This window comes from Medicago sativa, chromosome 4, assembly GCF_051527215.1.
Source record: "Medicago sativa cultivar Bolivia chromosome 4, Bolivia_mono, whole genome shotgun sequence".
NCBI classification, from domain to species: domain Eukaryota; kingdom Viridiplantae; phylum Streptophyta; class Magnoliopsida; order Fabales; family Fabaceae; genus Medicago; species Medicago sativa.
This window is the reverse complement of record NC_140752.1, coordinates 77,907,641-77,932,863: the sequence shown is the minus strand read 5'-3', so window position 1 is coordinate 77,932,863 and position 25,223 is coordinate 77,907,641. Positions and strand designations below refer to the sequence as shown.

Genomic DNA, 25,223 nt, shown 5'->3' with positions numbered 1-25,223 from the left:
GGTTTCCACCTCCCCCCCCCCCCCCCCCCCCCCCCCGAATTTGTTTATTCATTGGGCTTGTTGGAGTGCGGGGGGGGGGGGGGGGCACCAAAAATGTTACTAAAGGATTTAGGCTAATTTGGAATGCATCTATTTGGGTCTTGTGGAAAAGAAGAAATGAGAAGATTTTCAAGGGGACAAACTTTTATGTGGATGAATCGTGTGAAGAAATTAAGGTGTTGTCTTGGAGGTGGATGTTGGATCGTATGCATACTCCTTCATGTCTTTTCTATGAATGGTGTTGGGATCCTCAGCTTTGTCTTGAAAGATTGTGCTAGCAGGTTTTTTTTCTTGTTCAGAGGGCGCTGGTGGTTTTTTTCCTTGACAGGGGTCTGCTGCGTTTTCCTGCATTTTTTCATTGCTTCAGCCTGGGAGCTTGTGTGTCTATCTGCGCTGCTGTTTTTGTTTTCGGGGCCTGTTTAGATGCCTGGGCATTGTTAGCTACTGTGTTGGCCTGTTTGGGAGCCTCTTTTCTATTAGCACCTATGTTTGGGGAAGGTAGGATATAGTAGCTAGTTTGGGTGATACTCTATGTAGCTTCCAGCTTTCTTTTAGGTACTTGAGTTGGGCAGTTTGTTTTGGGGCTCCTGGATCTTCGTTTTCGTTGGGGTTTTGAGGCATGGGTATGCGTTTGGTTGTTCATGCCATTTGTATATGTAACACCCCGTTTTCCCAACATAAAAATTTCATTTAAAATCAGAGTATTTAATTCATAACGGAATGCCACACACTACTTTAACATCTCAAAACAGATAAAAATAATTATCCTTCAAAATCAACATCATGAAAAATCTTAAACTGTTGCAGCGGAAAATAGTTCAACATTTAAAAGTCTTGGCACGCATGCCTTATTGGAAATTCTCATAAATTAGTTCATAAAAGAAACACGTAAGGAATATAAGTAAAAGCAAGCCCCCATCCCGTTACGTATCAGAGCACCTAGACACCAACTGAGAGTCCACTCATGAACGCCTCTAATCTTTATTACCTGCACATTACCCACGGTCGAGGCAACATATACGCAGAAGGGGTGAGATTTCATAATCAATACATTAAGAATATAATCCAATAAAATGCATTTAACAACTTAAACATTAATAACATATCAACAATTAGCATATTTTTCATTTCATAACAAATACAATCATCAAATACCATTACTAATTTTCATCACAAATCATAATCAACTTAACACTTAACTTGACGACACAACTCATCTTTGACCATGCAACTCTATCAACTCAACAACAACTTAACAACACAACTCTTCTTTGACCATGCAACTCTATCAACTCAACAACAACTTGACAACTTAAACATCATGAACTTCTTGATATGCAAATGCATGTGGTACTAATCAACAACAAAATGAGCATAATAGGCTCTTCAACGTGTGAGCACAAAGGCTGCCGGGCCTAAAGCCCCCAACTTTAATGAGTATGCAATGAACTCAACTTCCAACAACTTAGACAACAACATAAACAACTCATACGACTCATAATCATGGACCACTCCTTGAATTCTACAACATAGACCGACTCATGCAACTTCAAGACACTAACAGTCAAAAGCAGGGAACAACAGCAAGATACAACATTTAATAACATTTGAATGCGTTAACATCATCTAAGGTATGAATTACATCAACATAAATACCATAAAGCATCATTATAACATTCATGCAACCACACTTCTAATCTCAGTCACCTGAACAGACTGCAGGGTCTATAAAAACATCCTAAACAGCTCTCTTACTTAATTCTAAGGTCAACTCAAGACTACACGTGCGAAGGGATTGCATCGGGACAATTTTGGGCAACTAACAGCCTAACTCGCAGTGGCGAGTAACTCTGCTCGCAATGGCGAGCAAAGCGTGCATTCTGGGTTCCTAAGTCCTTACTCGCAGTGGCGAGTTATTCTGCTCGCAGTTGCGAGCTTACAGGTCACTCGCAGTTGCGAGTTGCATTGCTCGCAGATGCGAGCTCTGGGTTCTAGCTCGCCGTTGCGAGTGTTCTTGCTCGCAGATGCGAGCGATGAATGTCAGTACGGCCAGAAACCTAAAAATCACAACTTTTCACCTATATTCATGATTCCTTCATCCAAATAGCATCTAATTATCATCTTAAGTCATATCTAAGGTCTGTACACTAATTTTGCATCAATCTAACATCTGTTCTTGATTCATTCATCAAAATTGATCCTAAACCTAATTCTCAATTCTCACCAAAACTTAACCTAATCATGCAAATTCATCCTATAAAATTATACCCTTAATAATATTGAAAATTAGTCTCACCCTTACCTGATAATAGCAGAATCGCAGCCCTCCTTTGGTTCTTCTCTCTTTCTGACTTTTCTCCCTTTTTCTCCAAAAACGTACGTACTACTTTTCCTAACTTATGTCTGTCTATTTATCTCTCCTTTTTACTCTTCTCACTACTAATTGCTCATCTCACCACGCAGCCCAATCTTTAATATTTTTATTTTATTTCTCATATCTTATTTTATTTAATAATAAAATAAGTCACACCAACATAACAACTTCACAACATCAATATACTTCACGTCATTCTAGAAAATCACATAATTTATCTATAAATCATGCAAACTATTTAAATTCTTAAATCATATAAATATATATATAAATAAATATATAAATCCTCATTAAATTAAGTAAATAATTAAGACGGGCGTTACAGTATACTCCGGTCTCATTATTGTGGGAGCTTTAGGTGTTCCTTTTGTGGGTGTTCCGTATATTTGCGGTGCCAATTGAATCTCTTTGCTTTTCTGCTTGTCTTTTGCGTCTTGCATGGACTTTTCGTGAATAAAATTTGCCTTATCAAAAAAAATGTGTCATACTTGGAGGACTATGAATCATCGTAAAAGCTCAGCCTAATACAGTGGAGACCGAAAAGCCAATAGTTGAATAGGTCTACCAAGAAAGGTCACAATAAACATGTGTTTCTTACTTGCTCGAATGGTGGAAAAAGTGAACATTGCACGAGTTTTAGACTTCATCTAATGAACAATTTTGATGGCCACCACAACATTATCTAGAATTGACCAGCCGAACACAGACGTTGCTTGGTTGTTAGAGCTACATTTGTGGAGAATATCTTTTGATCGATTATCAAGAACATTCGACAATACCTAATACAACGAATTACAAAGTGCTATAGGGCATCAATCCTTCATCAACTTTTGCTTACTCCCTTTAGGAATAAGGGAGATATTCGTCATATTGAGAGATGCGGAAAACTGCCCAATATTCAACCAAGAGTAACATTCATGGAAAATGTTTTGGCTACAAAACATTCCAAAAATCCTGGATTAAATCCATCAGACCTAGACACTTTTCAGGTTGCGTAGAAAACATGGTTTTTTTGAACTCCTCCAACTATAAGGGGTTGTAAGTTCTCATTATCGTATTCAAGGATAACCAGAGTTACTGGTTCACGAACACTAGCCTTGTACTAGCAAATTTTGTTGAAATAATTTTATGCAATAGTGTACATATCTACATTATGAGTCACACACACTTCATTTGAATCATCTAGAGAAGAATTTCGATTTACCTTTTTCCTTGATGTTACCCATGCATGAATTTTTTGGGTATTTAGATCATCATCTCTATACCAATGATTTTTCACGTTGTATCCGATGTAGAACATCTTGCACAATTAAGCGAGTCATGCACTTTCTTAAGGAATCAAAGAAGATGGCATCATGTATTCAACCTTTATCACAATAGCGGAGTTAACTTCTTACGACACTCCTCAATTTCTTTTTTCAGATTGTTGTGATGATTCTTGTTCCATTGTACCAAATTTTCGGCACACACTTCGAGCTTCACAATAATATCTCTATATCCATTACTTTACAACTTGGCATAAACCACATCATTCAAGCCAGGCTCCACACACCATGCGTTTTCTAATTTGAATGCACGTCGAGTTCTACAAGGTCTCACAATGGGATAATGATCAAGGAGGATGTGATGATGACAATATGCAGGAGTCGCTAGATTCTCCAACTTAGCATCGGGAAAAATTTGAAACCACGCTTTACTAGTAAGGGGGGTGGTTGCCTGGACTTTTATACCAGGTAAAATGGTAGCATTCCATGTGGACATATAACAACCCATAATCTAATATTGCTTGCCTTAATCCTTTGTTCAACCAATTAGGCATCTTAATTCATCCTTTTCTTTTCCTCGTAAGCATCCAATATATCATTAAAATCCCTAATGATGCACCACAAAATAGAAATAGTTTGCGAGAAATCACAGATAAAGTTCCATGAGTGCTGCCTTCAACTTCCACCAGGATAACCGTAGTACCCTGTGAAACGATAAACACCTATACGAGCATCACTGGCATTAGTATTGATGTGATTAGAAGAATATTCTACAATATTGCAATTGAAATAATTGTGCCATAAAAGGGCTATTCCACCATCCCTTTTCTTCCATATCTACAACAAAACAGTTATCAAAGCTCAACAAGTACTGAAATTTCTTAACTTTAATAATGTGCACTGAGATCTCACATAAAATCAAAGCATCTGATTTATAATGCCGGGTGTGGTACTTTAGCTTGGGAACTATGTTCAAGTGACCTAGGTCTCAGTGGTTCCAACCTATTATGCTCATATCCAAATCCTCACGATACTACTACCAAAATTAATAATTCTAGCAATTTCATCCAGATTCTTAAAAATGCAACTTATTATGCTCATTTCCAAATCCTCAGGATACTACTACCAAAATTAATAATTCCAACAATTTCACCCAGTTTCTTAAAAATGTCTTCATCAGATTTTTTGTCAATAGTAAAATTTTCAATTCTCATGGGTGACTTCAAGACACCTTAATAAGAAGAATGGAGGACACCCCTCATCAATCACCCATTTTCATACAACCAATATTCATTCAACAATAGAAAAAGAATTTTGAATGAGAAAGAATCAAGGATCTTGATCAATTCGACAAGGGAAACACCCATAGTGCAGAGATACCAAAATTACAAGCGATCAAATTAGGCTCAATTTAAACGATAGAAAACCCAACACGCACGCGAGAGCACAAATGCAAGTCCTAGGGGAAAACATAACAACATGTGACGACAACAACGAAAATCAGTTGTCGGCAACAAAAGGACATTAATGGCGGGAATGGGACATCGATGATCAACGGTTGATTGGAACATCAGATGGTCTAAAAGACGACTGTAACAACAAGGGGACATTATCGATGACAAAATTGTACAATATAACAATTGTGAACATGTTCAAAAGCGACCGGATCGCGATGAACAAGTTCATAATCGTTTGGATTGGTAATGATGAGTTTTAGCGGTGATAAGTTTTATACTTTTAATTATTCAAAAAAAAGTTTTATACTTTAAAAAAGTTAAATACACGAGTTTTAAAACATTTTATTTTTTTTTTCTCTCAAAAAAAAAACATTTTATTTTTTTATATTAAATTTTTTAGCATGTGTCATTAGAGTACGTGCAAAATATGTTCTTAGAACACATGTTAACATTTTTTTTTCTACGAATTATTTATAAATTGTTTATAAGTTAATAAATTTGATTATAATTTATGGATCCAATTACAACTTGTTGACAAATTTGTGAATCAAATTGCGATTTATTAAGCTGAGAGGGTTCTTCTAAAATTCTCAAATAATTTAAAGATTCAAAGTACAAATTAAAATTCAAAACTGGTTCACTTAATTCTTTTAACAACTAAACAATTTCACTTGTTTTATTTTTAAGATCTATAAAAGGAAAAAAAGAAATATAAGTTTTTCATAATAATTTTTTTTGGTACAATTTTTTTTCATAAATATTTCTACAAGATCAAATTATATCAAAGGTCAACAAAAGATAAAAAAATTTCTCGTATTTTTTACACGATAGATTACCGATGTCATATCCCAGCATTCATTTTTAGCAAAAGAAAAAACAACCCAGAATTCATCAAAAGAAATTTCAAATCCCAAATATCGTTGAAGAACATTAACGGCGTCTAGTCTAGCCGTTGAAATTTGAATACACTAGTCTTAATTAAGCTCCCACATTCAATGACAAAAGTACCCTTCAAAATTCAAATCCCGAAACCGCGATCACAATTTTTTCAAACACCATCGAATCTCAACCATTCATTTCAAAGCCCCTTTTTCGTCAAACCAAATTCACCTCCCATTTTCAATTCAAAATCAGAAAACCCAACCAAACCCTCACACTGAAGAGTTTTCGTGTTCGTGCTCGTAACTTCAAACTTCGATCTATGTTGAACTTTCAGTTCAATTTCAAAAAATCATAACTACTCAAATTCATCGATTCAGTGCTTTGTTCTTCACTTCCACTTTCAGGTACAAACACAATAATTTCTCAATTCAAATTTCAAATTTCACTTTTAATTCTTTTCGTTCATTTCTGCATTTTTCTTTAATTTTTGTTATTTTTTTGGATTCGTATGCTAGAATGCTGAGGGAATCAAAATTACCACGCCGGAATCTTAACAAAAGTGAAGAAATCGAAAATCTAGATCCGTCGGAATCTTCGTCGGTGTCGGTGACAAATCCGAGATGCATAGAAGCTCCTAGACCTCCTTTAAATACAATTCAAGATATCGAACGAACTCCGTCGAAAGCAACGAAGAGAAAAGGAGGACCAGAGCTTCGAACACCGGAAAGAAGCTTAAATTTGAAGCCTCGATTTGCATGGCCTCAGAGAAACGACACTGTTTCAACAACGTTTGATGATAGGAGAGGATCAGGAGTTGGAAATGCTACTCCGAGGGTGAATAGAACGGCGGTGAGAGCTTGTTCAGAGAGTAATTCGACGCAGAGTACTCCGACTAAGAGTGTGACTAAACCTCCTGTTAGCTCGATGAGTGTTCGAGGTAAAGGTGATGGAAGCAGCTTTAGTGTTCGTTTGGGGAACTATGGGGGATTGTATAAAGGTGTTTCAAATACGTCTTGTACGCCTGTGGTTGTGAATTCGGTCGAAGTTCCTCACTTTGATCTTAAGGAAGATTCATCATTTTGGATCAACCACAATGTACAGGTATGAGCACAGTTTCATTTGTAGTAATTTGTAATTTACAAAGCATTGACACATCGACACCCGTAATAATTTGAGAAAATGTCATAATTGAATGTAATCACATTTGAGACGCTTTTGATTAGAGATGTCGGGGATACAAAGTTTGTAATTGATTGATAGAATACACTATCTTATTGTTTTTAATTCGGGTGATTCAATTTACTGAATTTTGATGCCGATTGTGATGTGGATTTTTGTCATGAGTAGGTTATTATCCGCGTTCGTCCTCTCAATAGCATGGAGAGGAGTATACATAGTTATAACAGATGCCTAAAACAAGATAGTTCTCAAAGCATTAGTTGGATTGGGCAACCGGAAAACCGGTTCACGTTTGACCATGTTGCATGTGAAACTGTAGACCAGGTATGGTAATTTTGAAAAGATAGTTTGGTGCACACATTTATTTGGATGATGTTGCTAACTGTTGTCTCTAATTGCTGTTTTTCAGGAGATGATTTTCAGAATGGCTGGTCTTCCGATGGTAGAGAACTGTCTTTCAGGATATAATAGCTGTATGTTTGCATACGGACAGGTATTATTATTTCTTCTGTTAATCAATACATGTACTTATAACCAATTTAATATTTAGGCGTTTGTTAGCATCTAGATATACAGACTTCTACTATCAGGTTCTAATTTAGAGCCGTGTTTGTTAGCCCTTAATTGGCCATTACCAAATAGTGCAGCTGCATTAACTCTAGAATTTTATGTGATGTCAATGCATCTTGCATTCATATACTAACTATATATATTGAGTATGTATACTAACTATGGTGCACGAAGAATTTGTATGAGCAGCAACAAGAGATCAATTTATATCGATTCAAATTGGCTATACATACTTAATATATATATTTAGTGCTTTTAAGTATAGGTGAAGCATCTCAGAGTATTCGCATCAAATACTAGATGGTACGGATACTTTGAAGGGGGTACATATATTGGTGCTTCATAGGTTCTATGCAGAGGATATGTATATATTATCACAAAGTTTGTTGATTATACAGTTCTATCCTATTTTTTGAGATATTGTATGCTCTGGTGTGGTGTAGCTTAATTAGAAACGGAAGTGAGTGACAGTGCTTTGATTATGACAGGCAAAAGAATTATTCATTCTTTATTATAAGGTGGTTAATGCATTGCTCCATTTTGCAGACAGGTAGTGGGAAAACATATACAATGCTTGGTGAAATTGAAGATTTAGATGTGAAGCCCAGTCCTCATCGTGGAATGACTCCTCGTATATTTGAGTTTTTGTTTGCCAGGATTCAAGCTGTAAATTGCTCACTTGTTGCTTCTTCAAGTTTATATGTATTCTAAGAAGTCAATTCATATGTACTTATCTGTTTTTATTTTTTACTTTTGTCCTCCTGCAATCAATTTCCAGGAAGAGGAAAGCAGAAGAGATGAGAACTTAAAATACAACTGCAAGTGTTCCTTCTTGGAGATTTACAATGAGCAAATTACAGATCTACTTGATCCCTCGTCTACCAATTTGCTTGTAAGTTAATTTTTTTTCATATCATATGACTCTCAAAGCATGTATAACTATTTCTCACTGCCAATCATTCTTGATAGCTGCGGGAGGATGTCAAGAAGGGTGTTTATGTTGAAAATCTTTCTGAGTTTGAGGCTCAAAGTGTGAGCGACATTATAAGGCTTCTAATTCAGGTACATGCTTCTTGGTCTATCTTGTTCATTTTGAGGCATCCCCAAACATATTCCCCTGCCCTTGTTATTTGAATGCACGATTACATAGATTTGTAATCTCATGTACTTTCTTCCATTAAGCTGAGTTTCTTACATGTAGGGTTCTGCAAATAGAAAAGTTGCAGCTACAAACATGAATAGAGAAAGCAGTAGGTCCCACTGTGTTTTTACATGTGTAATTGAGAGCACCTGGGAAAAGGATTCTACTACTAATTATCGTTTTGCAAGGTTAAACCTTGTTGATCTAGCTGGTTCAGAAAGGTATGACATTATCTTCCAGATTGATTGAACCAAATGTAGCTTGAGATATGTGTGTTTATGTACTTAACAAATTATCATCATCATCTATGACAGACAGAAAACTTCTGGTGCCGAGGGCGAGCGTTTAAAGGAAGCAGCTAACATCAATAAATCATTATCTACCTTGGGGTACTTTTTTACCTTACTGGTTTTGATGTATTGTATGCGGATAATATTGCCTTATTTCTGCTTTCTCATTATGTAATTGATGTTTTCTGATCTTGCTTGCAGTCATGTTATTATGATTCTAGTGGATGTTGCAAATGGGAAGCAGAGGCATATTCCTTACAGAGACTCTAGGCTAACGTTTCTTCTCCAGGTTTATTATTTACTGATTTCCTCTGACATTTTTATTCTCATGATAAGTTTTATTTGTCACTAGTTTTGGCATAAAATGCAGGATTCTCTCGGTGGAAACTCGAAAACAATGATTATTGCCAATGTCAGCCCTTCTATCTGGTTCGTTCATTAATTTGGATCTGTGTTTCTTTCTTCATTAAAATTATACAACTTGCCATACAAGTTCAACAGAGATTTACTATTTTCACTTTTATAGCTGCGCTGCTGAAACATTGAATACCCTTAAATTTGCTCAGAGGGCAAAACTGATTCAAAATAACGTGAGTGTCATTCTACGATCAATCTGAATTGTTTCTGATGAAGATATGGTCAACCAATATAAAATTGTATCTTGTGCATGTAGGCTGTGGTGAATGAAGATTCTAGTGGAGATGTAATTGCGTTAAAACATCAAATTCGTCTTTTAAAGGTAATATCGGTTATTTCTTGTTTGCAGCATAAGATTTATGCGTCAATATTGGGTGATTAATCAAATGTTGAACTTTTGGAGCAGGAGGAGATTTCTACCCTCAAACGGTGCCAGAATGTATCCAGGTCATTGTCTTTCAACGCTATAACACAATCAATAGATCAGTGTTGTTTTGAAAATGAAGCTGACATGGATGAACAACATGATGAAGACATGATTGATCATGAAACCATGGGAACCAGAATGTCTCACAAACAGGTATACTTGACTAGACTTTGTTGGAATAAAGATGTTCATCTAGAATGACATTATTTATACTTGATGACCAAACTGATAGTTCTTTTATTTTCCTGCCTTGTCCTTCAAGATATAATGAATTAAAGGCTTTTCCTTTTCAATTCATCATGTTTAAATTAGAGATAACTTCCCAATTAAATTGAGACATGCTTCTTTGGGAGACTGTGCTTTGGCATAATGGCAAGGCTTATGAAGTCTTGTGCTCTGCCCTTCTGGCTTCTGACTAACATCTACTGCTAGTCTCATACAAGCAAGCTATCATAAATTTTATTGCTGTTTCACAATAATTTATTTATATTTTCACAATTATTTGTGGCTCAGTTAGAATCACTGAAGACAACTCTTGCTGGTGGTTTAAGAAGGGAGCAGATCGCAGAAACTTCTATTAGGCAACTAGAAGCAGAAATTGAACTATTAAATTGTTTGGTATTTCTCTTATACGATCTTTTCGTTCTTGCAGTTTTATATTTCAACCGCCTCTTCACAATCTATTTGTAACCCATCGTGTTCAGGTTCGTCAAAGAGAGGAGGAAACTATGAGTTGCAAAATGATGCTTAGGTTTCGTGAAGATAAAATTCGTCGATTGGAATCTCGAGTTGTTGGATCTATTACTGCAGATCAATTTTTGCAGGAAGATAATAAGGCACTTTCTGATGAGATTCAGTTACTTCAGGGAAAAGTCGATCAAAATCCTGAAGTTACACGATTTGCTAAGGAAAATATCAGGCTTCAAGAACAACTTAGAAGGTTATACATCTTTTTTTCCCAATACAATTGAGTGTGAAATATTTTCTCTTTTTAAAGTTCCTTACTATGACTACTACAGATATGAAGAGTTCTATGGAGAAGGGGAGAGAGAGATTTTGTTAAGTGAAGTATCTTCTTTAAGGGAGCAGGTACATGTGTCTCTATTCAATCTAATAAAGAAAATAGTTTCCTTTCTAGATTCCTTGTTTTGAAGCTTATAGGATTGGAAAACCTTCGTCGTGCAGTTGCTTCAGTTTCTTGAAAGTAACTCCGTACAGGGTGATTTAAATTGTGGCACTCAACCTCAGGTCAGTTTAATGCAGTTCATAGTTTCTTTCATAGAACATTTCATTCTTTTTGTTTTTTTTTGCCTGTTCTCTTTTACTAAAAATCTATGTATCTGAATTTGTTTGTCCAAACACAAGGAAATTATTTATACTAGTATGGTATGAAGTCATCACTAGACTAACAGCCAACTCCTTAACTATCCCCTTAATGAAAGCACTAAGTGACTGTCCACATATACACTTTAACAGAAGATATTTTTAACAGTTTCAAATTACCTTTGGTGCAGAAAACTTGGTGTTGCAACCAACAAAATGAATCCGTTGATCTAGAGGTTTGATTCCTGCCTTTATAAGGAATTTAGCTTTTTTCCTATTCAAATTAAAGATGTGTAACCTCTTCTGTTTATGGATTTGCAGCTAAGAAGCGCTCTTGATAAGTTGGAGGAGTGCAGGCACAACTTAAATTCTTGCTTAGAGGAGAATGTTAGACTCAATAGGTATAGTTCTGTTCTCCCGTTGAAGTTATTTTTATTGTATGATAGCACATTGAAGCTCTCAATTTTGGGGGTAGAATGCTAATTTTTCGTGCTTTAATATACAGGGAATTAGACTCGTTTCACTCAATGTTCAACAACACAACTGCCACAAAGGTACTCTTAATATTCTGATATAACAGCTTTTGGTTTTATTCCTTTCGGTACTGTACAAATCAGTAAGAGGAGGAGAATGTAGATGGTGTTCTCATAGAAGGCTTGCTATGAACCCAACTATGCTTTTATTTGAACCTTTTGAAACTTGAATATTAGGTTTTCATCCTATTATTCATCCACATTTTGTTCTTTAATTTATCGGGAATTGTTGTTTTTTCACCCACTATTATGAACGGTAGTTCGATGTTATATGAAATAATGCATCTTGTGATAATTACTATTTTCAGATTTCTATAAAAGGACCCTTGTCTGAAGCTCAATCACTACCACCTAAGACGGCAGTGAAGCATGAACCTCAATTGTTAAAACATACAGATGATATCTTGGATTTGCACCTTGAGTTAGATGTAATAAAGATCATTTTGAAGGAGGAGAGGACTGCCCGTGGTATATTGGAGGAACAGGCAACATCCTTAAATCATGAAATTCTAATGGAAAAAGACATGCTTTTGCTGGCAAACAAACAATTAGAAGAAGCAAGTAATGAACTGAAAGTGACAAAAACTGTAATTGAAGCTCTTGAATCACAACAAGTTTTATCAATCAAAGAGATAGAAGACATGCAGAACAAGAACAACTATTATCTGGAACTTGTGAGGAAACAAGAGCGTGAAATCATGGCCTTGAAGAATCAACTTGCACCTAATGACTTAAGAGACAGTTTATCTTCAAATCATCCAAAGATTGATAATGAGTACCCTTTACAGGTCAGATTCAGAAGGATGCACGATTCTCTCGAAAAAGCTAAGCATCTGAACATGTTTTACCAAAGTGATCGTGCACTCCAGATATCTAATGAGGAAGAGATGGATGAAGTCCGTCGACAAGCTGAGGCTGAAACTGCAGAGGTGATTGTCTGTATGCAGGAAGAACTTGCCCAGCTACAACATCAAGTAAATGATAGCCATCAAAAGGAAATAGAAATGAAGGAGAGTATGTTGCGGTTGGAAACTGAACTGAAGGGCGTGCAAGAAAAATTGCTCACTGCTGTTGATGATAACCAAAGTTTAAGTGAAGAGCTTTGGCAGAGAGATACTGAACTCAAATCCTTGGCAGAAGAATGTGAATTGTTAACCTCTGAGATTGAAGAGATTCTTTCTGATGGATGTCAGGCACTAGATGACGCCTCTGATGTACTTGGTCATATGAGCAATTCATTTTCACAGAAAAGGATATGGATTTCTGAACAAGTTGGCACGATGGTTAGAAAAATCACTGAGAAGGAATTGTTAATTGAAGAGCTCGGAAGATGTTTGGAAGATGCCAGCAATAAAAGGAGTGATATGGAGTCTATGCTGAAGTCCTTACGAAGTGCAACACTGGTGATTACTGAAGCACACCAGAAGGAGTCGGATGAAGCAGAGAAAAAAATTCTCCTGTTGAAATCACAGCTGAATGAAAAAACATCCACTGTAGAACAGATGGAGGAGCAGTTGATATTGGCTGAAGATCAAATCCGAAAAATATCAAAGTGCGCCACGGTGGCTTTTGTAGTTGTGAATAGGTTGTCAGATGTGAATCGTGGTTATCTTGTTGATCTAAAGCACAAGGATATTCTGCTAGGTGAACTAGGAGAAATCAGTGACAGGAAGGATGCCCTTCTCATTGATCAACAGGCACACCAGAAGGAGTCGGATGAAGCAGAGAAAGAAATTCTCCTGTTGACATCACAGCTGAGTGAAAAAACATCTACTGTAGAACAGATGGAGGAGCAGTTGATATTGGCTGAAGATCAAATCCGAAAAACATCAAAGTGTGCCACAGTGGCTTTTGTAGTTGTGAATAGGTTGTCAGATGTGAATCGTGGTTATCTTGTTGATCTAAAGCACAAGGATATTCTGCTAGGTGAACTAGGAGAAATCAGTGACAGGAAGGATGCCCTTCTCATTGATCAATCCACTTCCCTTGAACATGCAGAGAGGCAGATAGCTGAGTTGCAGGAAGAATGTGACAAATTATTGCAGAAACTGTCTGAGGAGAAAGAGCACTCTTATGCTTTGGAACAAAAGCTTGAAGACATTGAAAAGAATGTAATTTCAGAGACAAGGGAGCAACTGATAACATTACAAGACGGGGTCTCCTCAATCAGGTCATCCATGGCCTCTTTTGCCGATAATTCCGAATGTCTCGATAACAGAAATTTGTTGGATGTATGCACACCAAACTACGATGATAATGGTGAATCAACGGTAAGCTAATGCTATATTTTGATAGAGAAGTATGGGTAAATGCCACATTTATTTCATTCATTGGTAATTGGTATGGTATGTAAAAGGTTTTGCTGTTATTTTTTTTCATTCTCAAGTCTTGATATAGAAATATATTGGATGTATGCACATCACATTTTGATGATAATGGTGAACCAAGGGTAATCTAATCTAATGTAATTTTCAATCAATTTATTTGGCTAATGTTATTTAGTTCATGCAAATGATATTTAATCAATATGTTGCTATTTTTTTTTTTTTTGCAGACAAGTTCTGAAACACATCACCAAATAGATGAGATGGCTGACTCAACCTTTAAAATTGCCAACAGTGGATATGGCAAGAAGGACTGTAAATCACGAAATGTTAGCAAGGATGCACAGGAAAGAGATGTTACCATTACACTTTTGAGAAAGGAAATAGAATGTGCTCTTGAGAGCTTAAAAGAAGTTCAAGATGAGATAGCCAAATTACATGCAGAGAAAAAGGAGATGTCAATATGTGAAAAGCAAAGTCGGGAAAGTATCAAGTGCCTCACAACTCAAATACTTGCCCTGCAAGCAGCTATGGGACACTTTGAAGAGCAATCCAAAGTTAAGGTTGAAGTACTCAGTTGCAAACTCATAAACCTGGAAACAACTCTAAAAGAAGCTATGTTCCATTGGAATCAAACAAAAGAGGTAATCCTTTTGCTATTAAATTAACGCTTAAAGTTTGGATTTGAGCCTAACTTTTAGACACTTTTCTTAAGGTTGAGTTAGTGCTCAAATCCAAATTCTTAGAATTAATTTATGCTACTCCCTCCGTTTCAAAATGAGTGTTGCTTTAGCCAATTGCACACAGATTAAGGAATGGAATGAAATAATAATTAAACATAACACATTTACTAAACTGCCCTTATTTTATAAGAAAAAGACAAACTTAAAGTTGCATTGAAAATTGTGTGAGAGAAATGTAAAGTGACATTCATTTTGAAACAAATTTTTTTGGCTAAAGTGACACTCATTTTGAAACGGAGGGAATATATCACATCCCTCTCTGCAATAATGTTTGGTGTGAAACGTCTCTTGCTGTTTTCGTTATCTTCCATTCTATAAATTCAAAAATTTTCTAATCACTCTACTAGCTTCTGTGTATTAAATTGCTTTTCTTGTTGTCATGTATTTGTCCTGCTTCATACTATTACTGATAAACATTATAAGGCTGAAAAATGAATTATGTTTAAACTTTAAATTCAATGATTTCATATACACTACACATATTTCTTCGCAGTTGCTTGAACTAGAAGTCGGGGAGGCAAAGATTGTTCAAGTTCAAAAAGCTGAAGAGGCATATTGCATTCTTGCTAAATTTGAAGAAGCCCAAGAGACAGTGAAAGAAGCAGATTTTATGATCAATAAATTAGTGATAGCTAATGAAAAACTGAAAGAAAGGGAAGTCACATTGCTCGGTGAGAAGGATGTATTGTTCAACAAGGTTGAGAGCTTACAGAACGTTGTTGATTTGAAGCATCAGGAGATAGACGACCTTGTTGAATCAAATCTAATAGAGACAAGGGATTTAGTCATGAAGGTGGATGATGTCATTAAAGAGGTCCAGTTGATGATGAAGGAAAATTTTATGTCGTTAGCTTGTGACATAGAGTGCGTCAAGTCTCATTTCTTATGTTCCACTAAGTTGATTCAACCATGGCTTGAGAAGATCTGGTCTGAGATAATTAGTAAAGATTGTGTGATGTCTGTACTACATCTCTGTCACATGGGCGTTCTACTGGAAACAGTAACAGGAATGCATGCAGAAAATGGCTTGCTTTCACATGGTTTGTGTGAATCAAACTCTGTCATAAGTGATCTGAAGGAACAAAATTTTAGAACGTGGCAAGAACTAGAAATGTGCAGAATCTTCAAAGGGAACCTGCTTGCTGACATCCAGAAAAGTTTTGATCACATTACTAGGAAAGAAGCGGAAGCTGGAGAGATGACCATCAAGCTAAACACTTTTGCTAAAAACTTATCAGATTTACAGCTTCAGGAGGAGATGCTGCTGCAAAGGTCTAACGAAATGGGATCCCAACTTGCTATGTTGACGAGGGAATTTGATCTGAGTAGTACAGATGCTGTGATATCCCTTTTAGATCAAGAGAAACTGCTGAAACAGAAAGTAGAAGCCACTGAGTCTCAAGCTGAATTTTTAATGGTTGATTGGTATGCCAAAGACTTTGAGTTACTCGTCCATGCTTCTGAATTCAGAAGCATGGCATGTAATATATCTGATATGGAGGAGCATTTTGTCAAGTACTCTACAATAATTGAACAATTGAAGAAAGAATCAATTTTTTTCCAGGTAGAGACTGAGTTAGCAGAGCAAGTTTTGATGGATAAGGAAATTGAAGTTTCCCTTCTAAAACGAGAAGTTCAGCAGGAAAAAGTTGAAAAGGAAAACTTATTGATGGAATTGAAGCAAAACATCTTGAGGAATACAGAGATGGGTGAAGTAAACAAGGAAAATGCTGTGCTTCTAAAGGATGTTGCTTGCTCTAATATTGCATTGAAGGGTGAACTTGTTGTAGTTAAGGAGTCAGAGAAAAGACTTCTGGATATGATTCAAGATCTGGAAGTTGATTATGATAAAGTAATTGGTGATATCATAGCAAAGGATGTGGCTTTTGAATTTTCTTTCAATCATATGTTTTTTCTTGAAGATCAAATCAGAGAGTTAGAGAGCACAAACTGCATGTTGGAAAATTCATGTTGCAATCTGAAGAATGAGTTGCACCTAAGGGATTCAGAGATAACTAGAATACAAAGTTTGCTGCAACTTGAGTTATCTAGAAAGGAAGATGTAATAAAAGGTTTGCTGTATGATCTGAGCTTACTGCAGGAATCTGCATCTAACAGTAAAGACCAAAAGGACGAAATGGAGGAAATGAAGGCCACAATGGAAGCATTAGAATCAGAGCTTACAGTTAAATCTATTGAGCTTGCTGCCGTAGTTGCTAACTGTCAGTTGCTTGAAGCTAAGTTAATGGAGAAATCAAACAGACTTACAGCTCTCGAGTTGGAACTCTCAAAAGAGCGTGAGGTTGTAAAACTGCAAGCCAGTGAAAATCATGAACTTAAAAATCATATTGAAGATGCCTTGGTGGCAAGAAAACTGGCAGAGGAGGAACTAAAAGAGAGAATGAAGATAACAAATAGTTTAGAGGATGAAATTTTGGAAATGAGCAGTGTTCTTGAACAAATGAATGACTCAATTAAAAACCTGAGTGTTGATAGGGATGCCCTAACTATTCAGAGGGATCAACTTCAGGGTCAGGTGAATTCACTCAACGAAAGATTTGAAAAAGCTGTAGCACAAGCTGAAGCTAATGAAGAAATTGCACAAGATGCTCAGAAGGTAACACTTTTATCGATTAATTATGCTGCATGTTTTCCATTTATATCATTATTAGGGAAGAAGTGATGACTGAACATTAGGAACTTTGTTCTCTGGTGTCATGTCCTAAGCAAACACAACCCATTTGGATCTTAAGCGGCTCTAACATATTAATTTTGATTCTTACTGTAAAATAATGCAGTAAGCCATATCAATGTAGGATTTGTGCTTGCTTTGTACAGTTTGTAGAGATGGTAAATAATTTCATAGAGATTGAAAGAGCAGGGGTTGAGAATTCAAATTCCATAGAGATTGATGTACCAAAGTTAGAATAACCTCTGGTGCAGTTATGATGTTTAATAAATGATAGTAACTCTAAATGTTTACCATCTCTATGATGATCATTGATTTGGTTTTGCTCCAGGGATAAACTTAATTTAGTCGTTCATTGATTTGGTTTTCTTCTTTGTTTGTGACTAATTTTTTTAAGCAATTGCAGTTGGCAGAAGCAAGAAAAGTTTATGCCGAAGACAGGGAAGCAGAGGTTGAACTTCTTGAGAGATCTGTTGAAGAGCTGGAAAGTACCGTAAATGTGCTAGAAAGCAATGTAAGTTGTTATTTTTGGTAAGATTTAACAGGAAGCTAGACTACCTGCATTGACATTATGCTTCATTAATTATTTTGTCAGGTTGACTTCATTAAAGGAGAAGCAGAACGACAGAGGCTGCAAAGAGAAGATCTAGAAATGGAGCTATGTGCATTAAAAGATCAGATGCAAAATCTAAGAAATGCCGATGATGATATAAAAAGGTTTAGGCCGTTTCTTTTCAGCTACAGATAGTTTCTATCTCATAAGCATATGCAAATCTGCAGGGATGATCTCTAAAATCTATTTAACTCCTGTAGATTTTTAGATGAAAAAGAGAAAAGCCTCGAAGAAGCCCACAATCACATACAGGTTCTGAAGAGTGATATAGCAGGAAAAGATGCAGAGGTAGGATTATCGGACAATGTTTCTTACATAAATTTGTGTTGAAGTTTCTCTTAACATTGTTTCGTTTCTGTGTTGGAATCTGATAGGTTGCACAGATGAAAGTTCATATTTCAGAGCTAAATTTGCATGCTGAAGCACAGGCAATGGAGTACAAACAGAAAGTAATTTTAGTTATTGCATCGAATAAAATGTCTTGGACATCATATTGGATATAATATAATTTAAAGCTTAGCAGTACCATTGATAATTGTATATATCGTTTACAATGTGAAATGTATCATTATTTTAAATCAGTTCAAAGCATTGGAAGCGATGGCCGAGCAAGTCAAACCTGAAGGCATTTCCACCCAACCCAACAATGCTCTGTCAAACAAGTCTGAGAAGAATGCAACCAAGTCTCGAGGTTCTGGTTCTCCTTTCAAATGTATTGGGTTGGGGTTGGCACAACAGGTAAAATATGAAAAGGTTGAAGAGCTGTCTGCTGCAAGACTGCGTATTGAAGAACTAGAATCTCAGGCAGCATGTCGACAGAAAGAGGTAAGGTTTTCTTCTCATCTGCATGTTTTACGGTGATTAGCTTTTGCTTATTGGCTTCAATACATTCCTTCCTTTCCTTGTCCAGATATTCTCACTGAATGCCAGATTAGCGGCTGCTGAGAGCATGACCCATGATGTAATTCGGGACTTACTTGGAGTAAAGTTGGATATGACTTCTTATGTGGTAAATTTATCTACTTCCATCGATTAACTTGGGTTTCCTTTGTGATGTTATATGTTTCATGGTTGAGATGCATTGAGGAAAAATGTTGTTATTGAATCACTTTTTTGAGCAGTAGTCATGCACTCGTAATTTACAGTTACATATGGTAGAAATCGGATAACCTCCTTAAAAGATAGGAAGCTATAAAAATGAAGAAAACAAAGTTTATAATAAAAGAACAATTGGAGTTCTACTTCCCAATGAGTTCTCATTTATAATATTCTCGTTAATGTAGTCACTACTGGATAATCATCAAGGGCAGAAGATTGCAGAGAAAGCTCAATTTCTTACTCTAGAGCCTCAAGAGAAGGTAGCCAAACTTTTCTTCTAGACTGCACTGTTATCCTGTTGAAACTTTGTTCAGGTGAATTGATTGCTGCTTTCAGGAACAGGAGGTTACGAAACTAAAGAAACAGCTCAATGAGTTTATTGAAGAGAGGAAAGGGTAATAACATTTCAGTTTTTTTTTTTTTTTTTGGGGACTGAGAACATAATCTAAGATGTTAAACTACTGTTAGCTTTTCTTTCTTACACAAACTCATTTGGTTCTCAAACTCAACTTGTCAGATGGCTGCAAGATATCGATAGAAAACAAGCCGAATTAGGAGCTGCACAGATTGCATTGGAAAAACTTCGGCAGCGAGACCAGCTACTAAAAACGGAAAATGAATTGTTGAGGGTAGAGGATTAAAGCTACTTCACTCTGGTTTTTTTTTGGGTGCATTCATTCTCTTTTATATCTAATCGTCAAATGTTGCTGAATTCCTTTTGTTCAGATGGAAAACGCAAGCAACAAGAGTAAAATAATGGAAGTGGAGGAAGAAATGAACAAGCTGTCGGGTCAGCAAAACCTTCAACAGCGTATTCATCACCATGCTAAAATTAAGGTAACATCATTTTGTGCTTCCTCCATTATTTTTTCAGGCACTAGAGTCAATATAGTGACGGTATTTAATTAAAAATATTATAATTTGGCAATGTATCTTTAATTTTATACTGTCATATATCTTCACATTTGATCTTGAGATTTGTGTTGGAATAATGCTACAGGAGGAAAACAACAATTTAAAAATACAGAATGAACAACTCACCGCAAAGTTACGCAAGGCAAATAAATTCATTTCACGTGTGGAAGAATATATTCCTCGCCTTCGTGCTTCTGCTGGGTCAAAAGAATATATTGATTTTGATGAGGAGGAACGTCTGAGGAAAATGCTGAAGGTTCGTTTCCTAAGTAATATGTTGTACACTAATTTGTTTACACCAAATCCTTAAATAATGAATGTTTAAATATTGAGTGAATAATGCCACAGGAGATCGAGGAAGAGAAAGTACAATTAGCACAGCAATTGCTGAGATTGTCTATTAATGTTCTAAAGGTAAGTGACAATGATTAGTGGTTGTTAATGGAATAAACAGAAAGGAAATCGCTTGCCTTGGCAAGATGATACTAATTAACCGTGTAATTATGCTTTACGCTCAGGCTGCTGGAATAGCAAAATCAATGTCAGATGTGAATCCTTCTATTGCTGAGGAGGCTCTAGAGGAGCTCAAGAATAGAATAACTTCCCTGGAAATGGAACAAGAAAATTTGAAGTTTAAGGTATGTCTATATATACTAGTAGTGTGGTGAATTCCAATGCAAAGATTTCTAATGTCATATTTTAAAGAAATAATAACGAAAATGGATTCTTGCTTTTCTTACACAGAATAAAATTATGAAAGAAAAGATTCGATTATCTGAACTCATGCCACAAGCTTCTTCTCCTTTAAGCTCAAAATATGAAGAGAACCGAATAACTCCACCAAGGGCAGGCAGAGCTCCACTTCTTTCCAGTTTTGAGCGATAGTGAAGTGTTAGTTTTGAGATAGTTATTTATTTCATCATGTTGTATTTTACCCATTCACACGCTATATTCTTTGATTAACATGTAAATAAGTAACATGTAAGTAGTATGTACAGTTTAATTAATGAGAAAATGATACCATTACAGTCAAAAAGAAAGAAAATGGTACTGTTAATTTAATGAAGACCTATATGATACTCTGGGAAGGTTTACCAAAGTCAACGTGTTAAAATAATCTCAAGACTTTGTGGATGTTAGAGAAACCATGGTTAACAATAACACGGCTTGATTTGAACCTTTTTTTTTTGTTGTGGGAAACTTAAATAGAGGTGGATTTTTGATAAGCTTCATTAGGATACGTAAAACATGCAAATTCATATAAAGCCAAAAGTAGATCGAGCTTTCTATCTTTCACATTTTGATAATGTCCTTTTCAATTTGGTGGTGGTAGGATTGATATAAAGCCAGTATTGATAGTTCGTTCCCTAACACGGATCCCCCATGAGATAATTCCAGTGACAAAGCAAATATACATATACATACATATATAATACAGTTCTTTACATTTAAATTTTAATGGAATGGCAATAGTATGAAAAAAGCACGGCTATGAATACAAAGCAACATAAATTAAGATCATGATGAATCATAAATACAAGCAGAATGGATCAAGGAAAATTCTATCACATAATCCTTTACCCAGCTTACATAGCATAAACTATTTCTCCACTGCTATCAATGTCAAGATCAGGATCAGTGTCTAAATCCTCCTCCATGTCATCATCAATATCCAAACTACCAGTGAGGTATGGGTTGAGGCTCTGTGTTCCTGCTGCAGGAACCGTGGCCTCGGCGATGATCTGCATGATTTCTTCGACACTTTGTGTTGGTTGATCAGACTCCTCAAACTGGTTGTTGGTTCCATTGTCGTCCATAAGATCAGTTGGAAGGTTCTTCAAAAACCACTCATGGTTTCTAATCTCTGGAATGCTTATTCTCTGTTTTAAAACATTATTAGTTTAATGCCATCATTTTTCATACCAAAAATGGAGAACCAAGTATATAATTGCACATGAATACAACTTAAATTGTATTTGTGTTGCAATCTTTAAAATTAGAAAGAAATGCAGTGGAATACAACTGCTAAGGTCTCAGCTAGAACTGTTCATCAATCGGTTCAGGAAGGAAAACTGGGCTGAGTTAATGATTCATCCCAAATAGAGCTGTTATGAAGGTTCAACGCATAGGTTCAATGGTTTCAAACTGGAACTATCTTTACAGAAAATGGAACTGCACATTTTTTAACCGAATTGATTCTTTGTGAATCGAAATATACCAAATTGCTGTTATTAACTGATAATTAAGATTGTTAAAAAAAAACAAATATCAAACCGAATGAATATTAAGACTGTTAAAACTGCACCGAACTATCAAACTAAACTGCAGTTAAACCCAATTGTCATTCACAATTCCATTCTTTTCGATGCAGTTTGGTTTTTAGTATTTTTAAACAATCCTAGCCATAGTTGCAGTTACGTAGCAGTCGCAGAGACATAAAAAACCTTGAGGGTCCCGACTTTAATCACAAAAAACCTTGAGGGTCACGACTTTAATCGCGGTTGAAGACATTTTTCTAAACCTAGTGAAGCACATTTCAGCAAAAAAGTATAGCTAAAAAAGAAAAACCCACCTTTGCAGGATCAGCAACAAAAATCCGTGAAATCAGATGCTGGCATTCGGGAGATATGTGAACATAGTCAGGAATTGAATAATGAACATTTAAAATCCTCTGCAAGAAACATAAAAGAGTTTACTAAAAACTAATTCAATCATACTACATAGATAAATATAAGGTGAAATAGGTTACATTTATTGTCTTGCGGAAATTTTTAGGCTCCTCAGGATCCTCAAAAGGATAAGCACCCACCAACATGACATATAATGTCACCCCACAAGACCAAACGTCTGCAATCTGTGTCATAATTCAATGTGAAAAATGGTATAGAAGAATACTTAAAAACATACTATTCTACAAAATCAAAATCTATAAACACAAGTTAGAATATACCTTTCCATCATATTCCTTCTTAAGCAAAACTTCAGGAGCTATATATGCAGGGGTACCAACTGTAGATTTTGGTTGTGAATGTAGTACTGACGACTGAAAAATTAAGACAATAAGATGCATAAACCAAGACAAATTAATTAATCAACTAAATAAGATGCATAAACCAAGACAAATTAATTAATCAACTAAAGATACATGACAAATAAATTTGCTTGGTAAAAACACTATAAAGCAAGACTATTATACCTTTGAATATCCAAAATCACAAATCTTCAAACGTGGCGCAGGACTACCATCTAACAATGTGTTTTCCAACTTCAAGTCACGATGGCATACTTCCTTCATTTAAGAAAACAAGTTGAGAAATTCAATTCAGACATATCATTATATCTTCTAGACTAAAATGTCTTTTAAAACCGATTTAAAAAATCTTTTCTGCAGTAGTGACCACAAATACACGCGTACTAAAATTGAAGACGGCATGATTAGGTGAACACATACCATTGCATGACAATAGCTAACACCTGATATAAGTTGTTGGAAGAAGAAGCGCGCCTACAGCATAAAATAATGTTAATTAATGTACATGCAGCAGAACTATACACAATTTGAATGAATAAAAAGATAAGAACCTCATCCTCACTGAATCGCCCTGCATTGCATATTCGCTCAAATAGCTCTCCTCCGGAAGCATATTCCATTACAATTGCTAAATGTGTTGGGGTCAATATAACCTAAAGTCACAGATCATCAAATTAAGACTAATTATAATACTTCTAACATAGGAACTAGAAGTAATATATAAGACAATAAGACATTGCTAGTGTTCAAACCTCCTTGAACCTGACAATATTGGGATGCCTCAATGATCTATGGTTTATAATTTCTCTCTGTACATTTTCATCAATCTGTAAAGAAATACAAAGAAATATTAATTTCCCTCTGTACTTGATCTACTGTTTTAGAGTATCAAACTCAAAACTAAACATCCACTACTAGAAACATTAATTCTAATTTAACCAATTACAAACGAACTCATTTATTGAAAAAATTATTATACAACATAAAACAACAATTTATCCAAGACTCACATGGCAATCCAATCTATTAATCAAAATGCTTAAAACATGAATCCTATGAAAGCAATTACAAAAAATAAAAACGTATTATAAAAAACACTTCAAAACTAACTATCCAAAACATACATGAGAACCAAAGCAGTGACATGACAATATTGACTCATTCATTGTCTTGTTTCATTCCATCCACATACACTAAATTAAGCATAATCTTAACTGAAATGCACAAACAAAAAACAGAAAGTTTCTTCTTAAATAAAATATAAAAAAAGCCTTAAGAATTAAGACATGAACCTTTTCACCTCTCTCAATATACTTAACAGCAACAAGTTCCTCAGTTTGTTTGTCTCTCATAAGCCTAGCAACTCCAAAATTACCAGAACCAATATCGCGAACAAGTTCATAACGATCACTATCGTGCATAATCGGCATGTCCATTCCCGGCCCAACAACGTTGGCAGGTCGGTCCATTTGCTTAAAAAGATGAAACTTTCACTATGAAACAAGCAACACAATATGGCAAAAACTCACTTCACATTATTATGATCATGATCATAAAAGAAAAAGAAAAAGCATAAAGGGTAATGGATAAAACAGTGTTTGAGATTGAAGAAAAGAAGAAAGGTGTGGTTTTTTACGTGGTTGATTTGGTGTGGACCACTTAAGCAGTGTTTGGTGGGTATGGGTGAATAAAGAGACACGCAAATGGTTTTAGCTCGTGAAGACTTCACCAACCTAAATGTGATGAATTGTTTGTGTTGGATATGCATTGTTGAGAATTGAAGACAAGAGTATGTGTGTGTTCCTCAGCTTAAGGACGGTGATACACTCGTGAATTTTCTGTCTGTGTTGATGTGATGTTTATGTTGCTCAAAGTTTTTTTTTTTCTTCTTATTGGTTTTATTCAGAACCTTA

The 25,223-nt window shown here is 35.7% G+C and overlaps 2 protein-coding genes across 3 annotated transcripts; one reads left to right on the top strand and one right to left on the bottom strand.

Annotated features, from left to right (window-relative positions):
• The first annotated feature begins 6,288 nt into the window (after window positions 1-6,288).
• On the top strand, window positions 6,289-21,324 carry POK2 (phragmoplast orienting kinesin 2). Of its 2 annotated transcripts, none has more exons than XM_085703811.1 (38): window positions 6,289-6,421; window positions 6,533-7,118; window positions 7,365-7,520; window positions 7,606-7,689; window positions 8,313-8,432; window positions 8,545-8,658; window positions 8,736-8,828; window positions 8,968-9,128; window positions 9,222-9,296; window positions 9,399-9,486; window positions 9,568-9,626; window positions 9,724-9,787; window positions 9,871-9,936; window positions 10,021-10,194; window positions 10,555-10,659; window positions 10,746-10,981; window positions 11,061-11,130; window positions 11,227-11,289; window positions 11,556-11,600; window positions 11,686-11,765; window positions 11,870-11,918; window positions 12,206-14,167; window positions 14,452-14,865; window positions 15,458-17,581; window positions 18,060-18,167; window positions 18,249-18,370; window positions 18,467-18,554; window positions 18,641-18,715; window positions 18,849-19,091; window positions 19,177-19,275; window positions 19,550-19,624; window positions 19,707-19,759; window positions 19,882-19,993; window positions 20,091-20,201; window positions 20,365-20,535; window positions 20,628-20,693; window positions 20,798-20,917; window positions 21,024-21,324. In XM_085703811.1, the coding sequence occupies exons 2-38, from the start codon at window positions 6,534-6,536 to the stop codon at window positions 21,162-21,164; spliced, it is 8,571 nt and encodes a 2,856-aa protein (XP_085559937.1). In that variant the 5' UTR covers window positions 6,289-6,421; window position 6,533; the 3' UTR covers window positions 21,165-21,324. The 2 variants fall into 2 exon arrangements, with proteins under 2 accessions (XP_085559937.1, XP_085559936.1); XM_085703810.1 differs by having other exon boundaries at window positions 19,701-19,759.
• Window positions 21,325-21,677: 353 nt separating this feature from the next.
• Window positions 21,678-24,916, bottom strand: LOC146932175 (serine/threonine-protein kinase SRK2E). Its single transcript, XM_085703812.1, has 9 exons — window positions 24,603-24,916; window positions 24,063-24,137; window positions 23,862-23,963; window positions 23,731-23,784; window positions 23,476-23,568; window positions 23,230-23,322; window positions 23,029-23,133; window positions 22,852-22,950; window positions 21,678-22,159 (listed from the first exon to the last, which is right to left on the bottom strand). The coding sequence occupies exons 1-9, from the start codon at window positions 24,777-24,779 to the stop codon at window positions 21,866-21,868; spliced, it is 1,092 nt and encodes a 363-aa protein (XP_085559938.1). The 5' UTR covers window positions 24,780-24,916; the 3' UTR covers window positions 21,678-21,865.
• Between the last annotated feature and the right edge of the window lie 307 nt (window positions 24,917-25,223).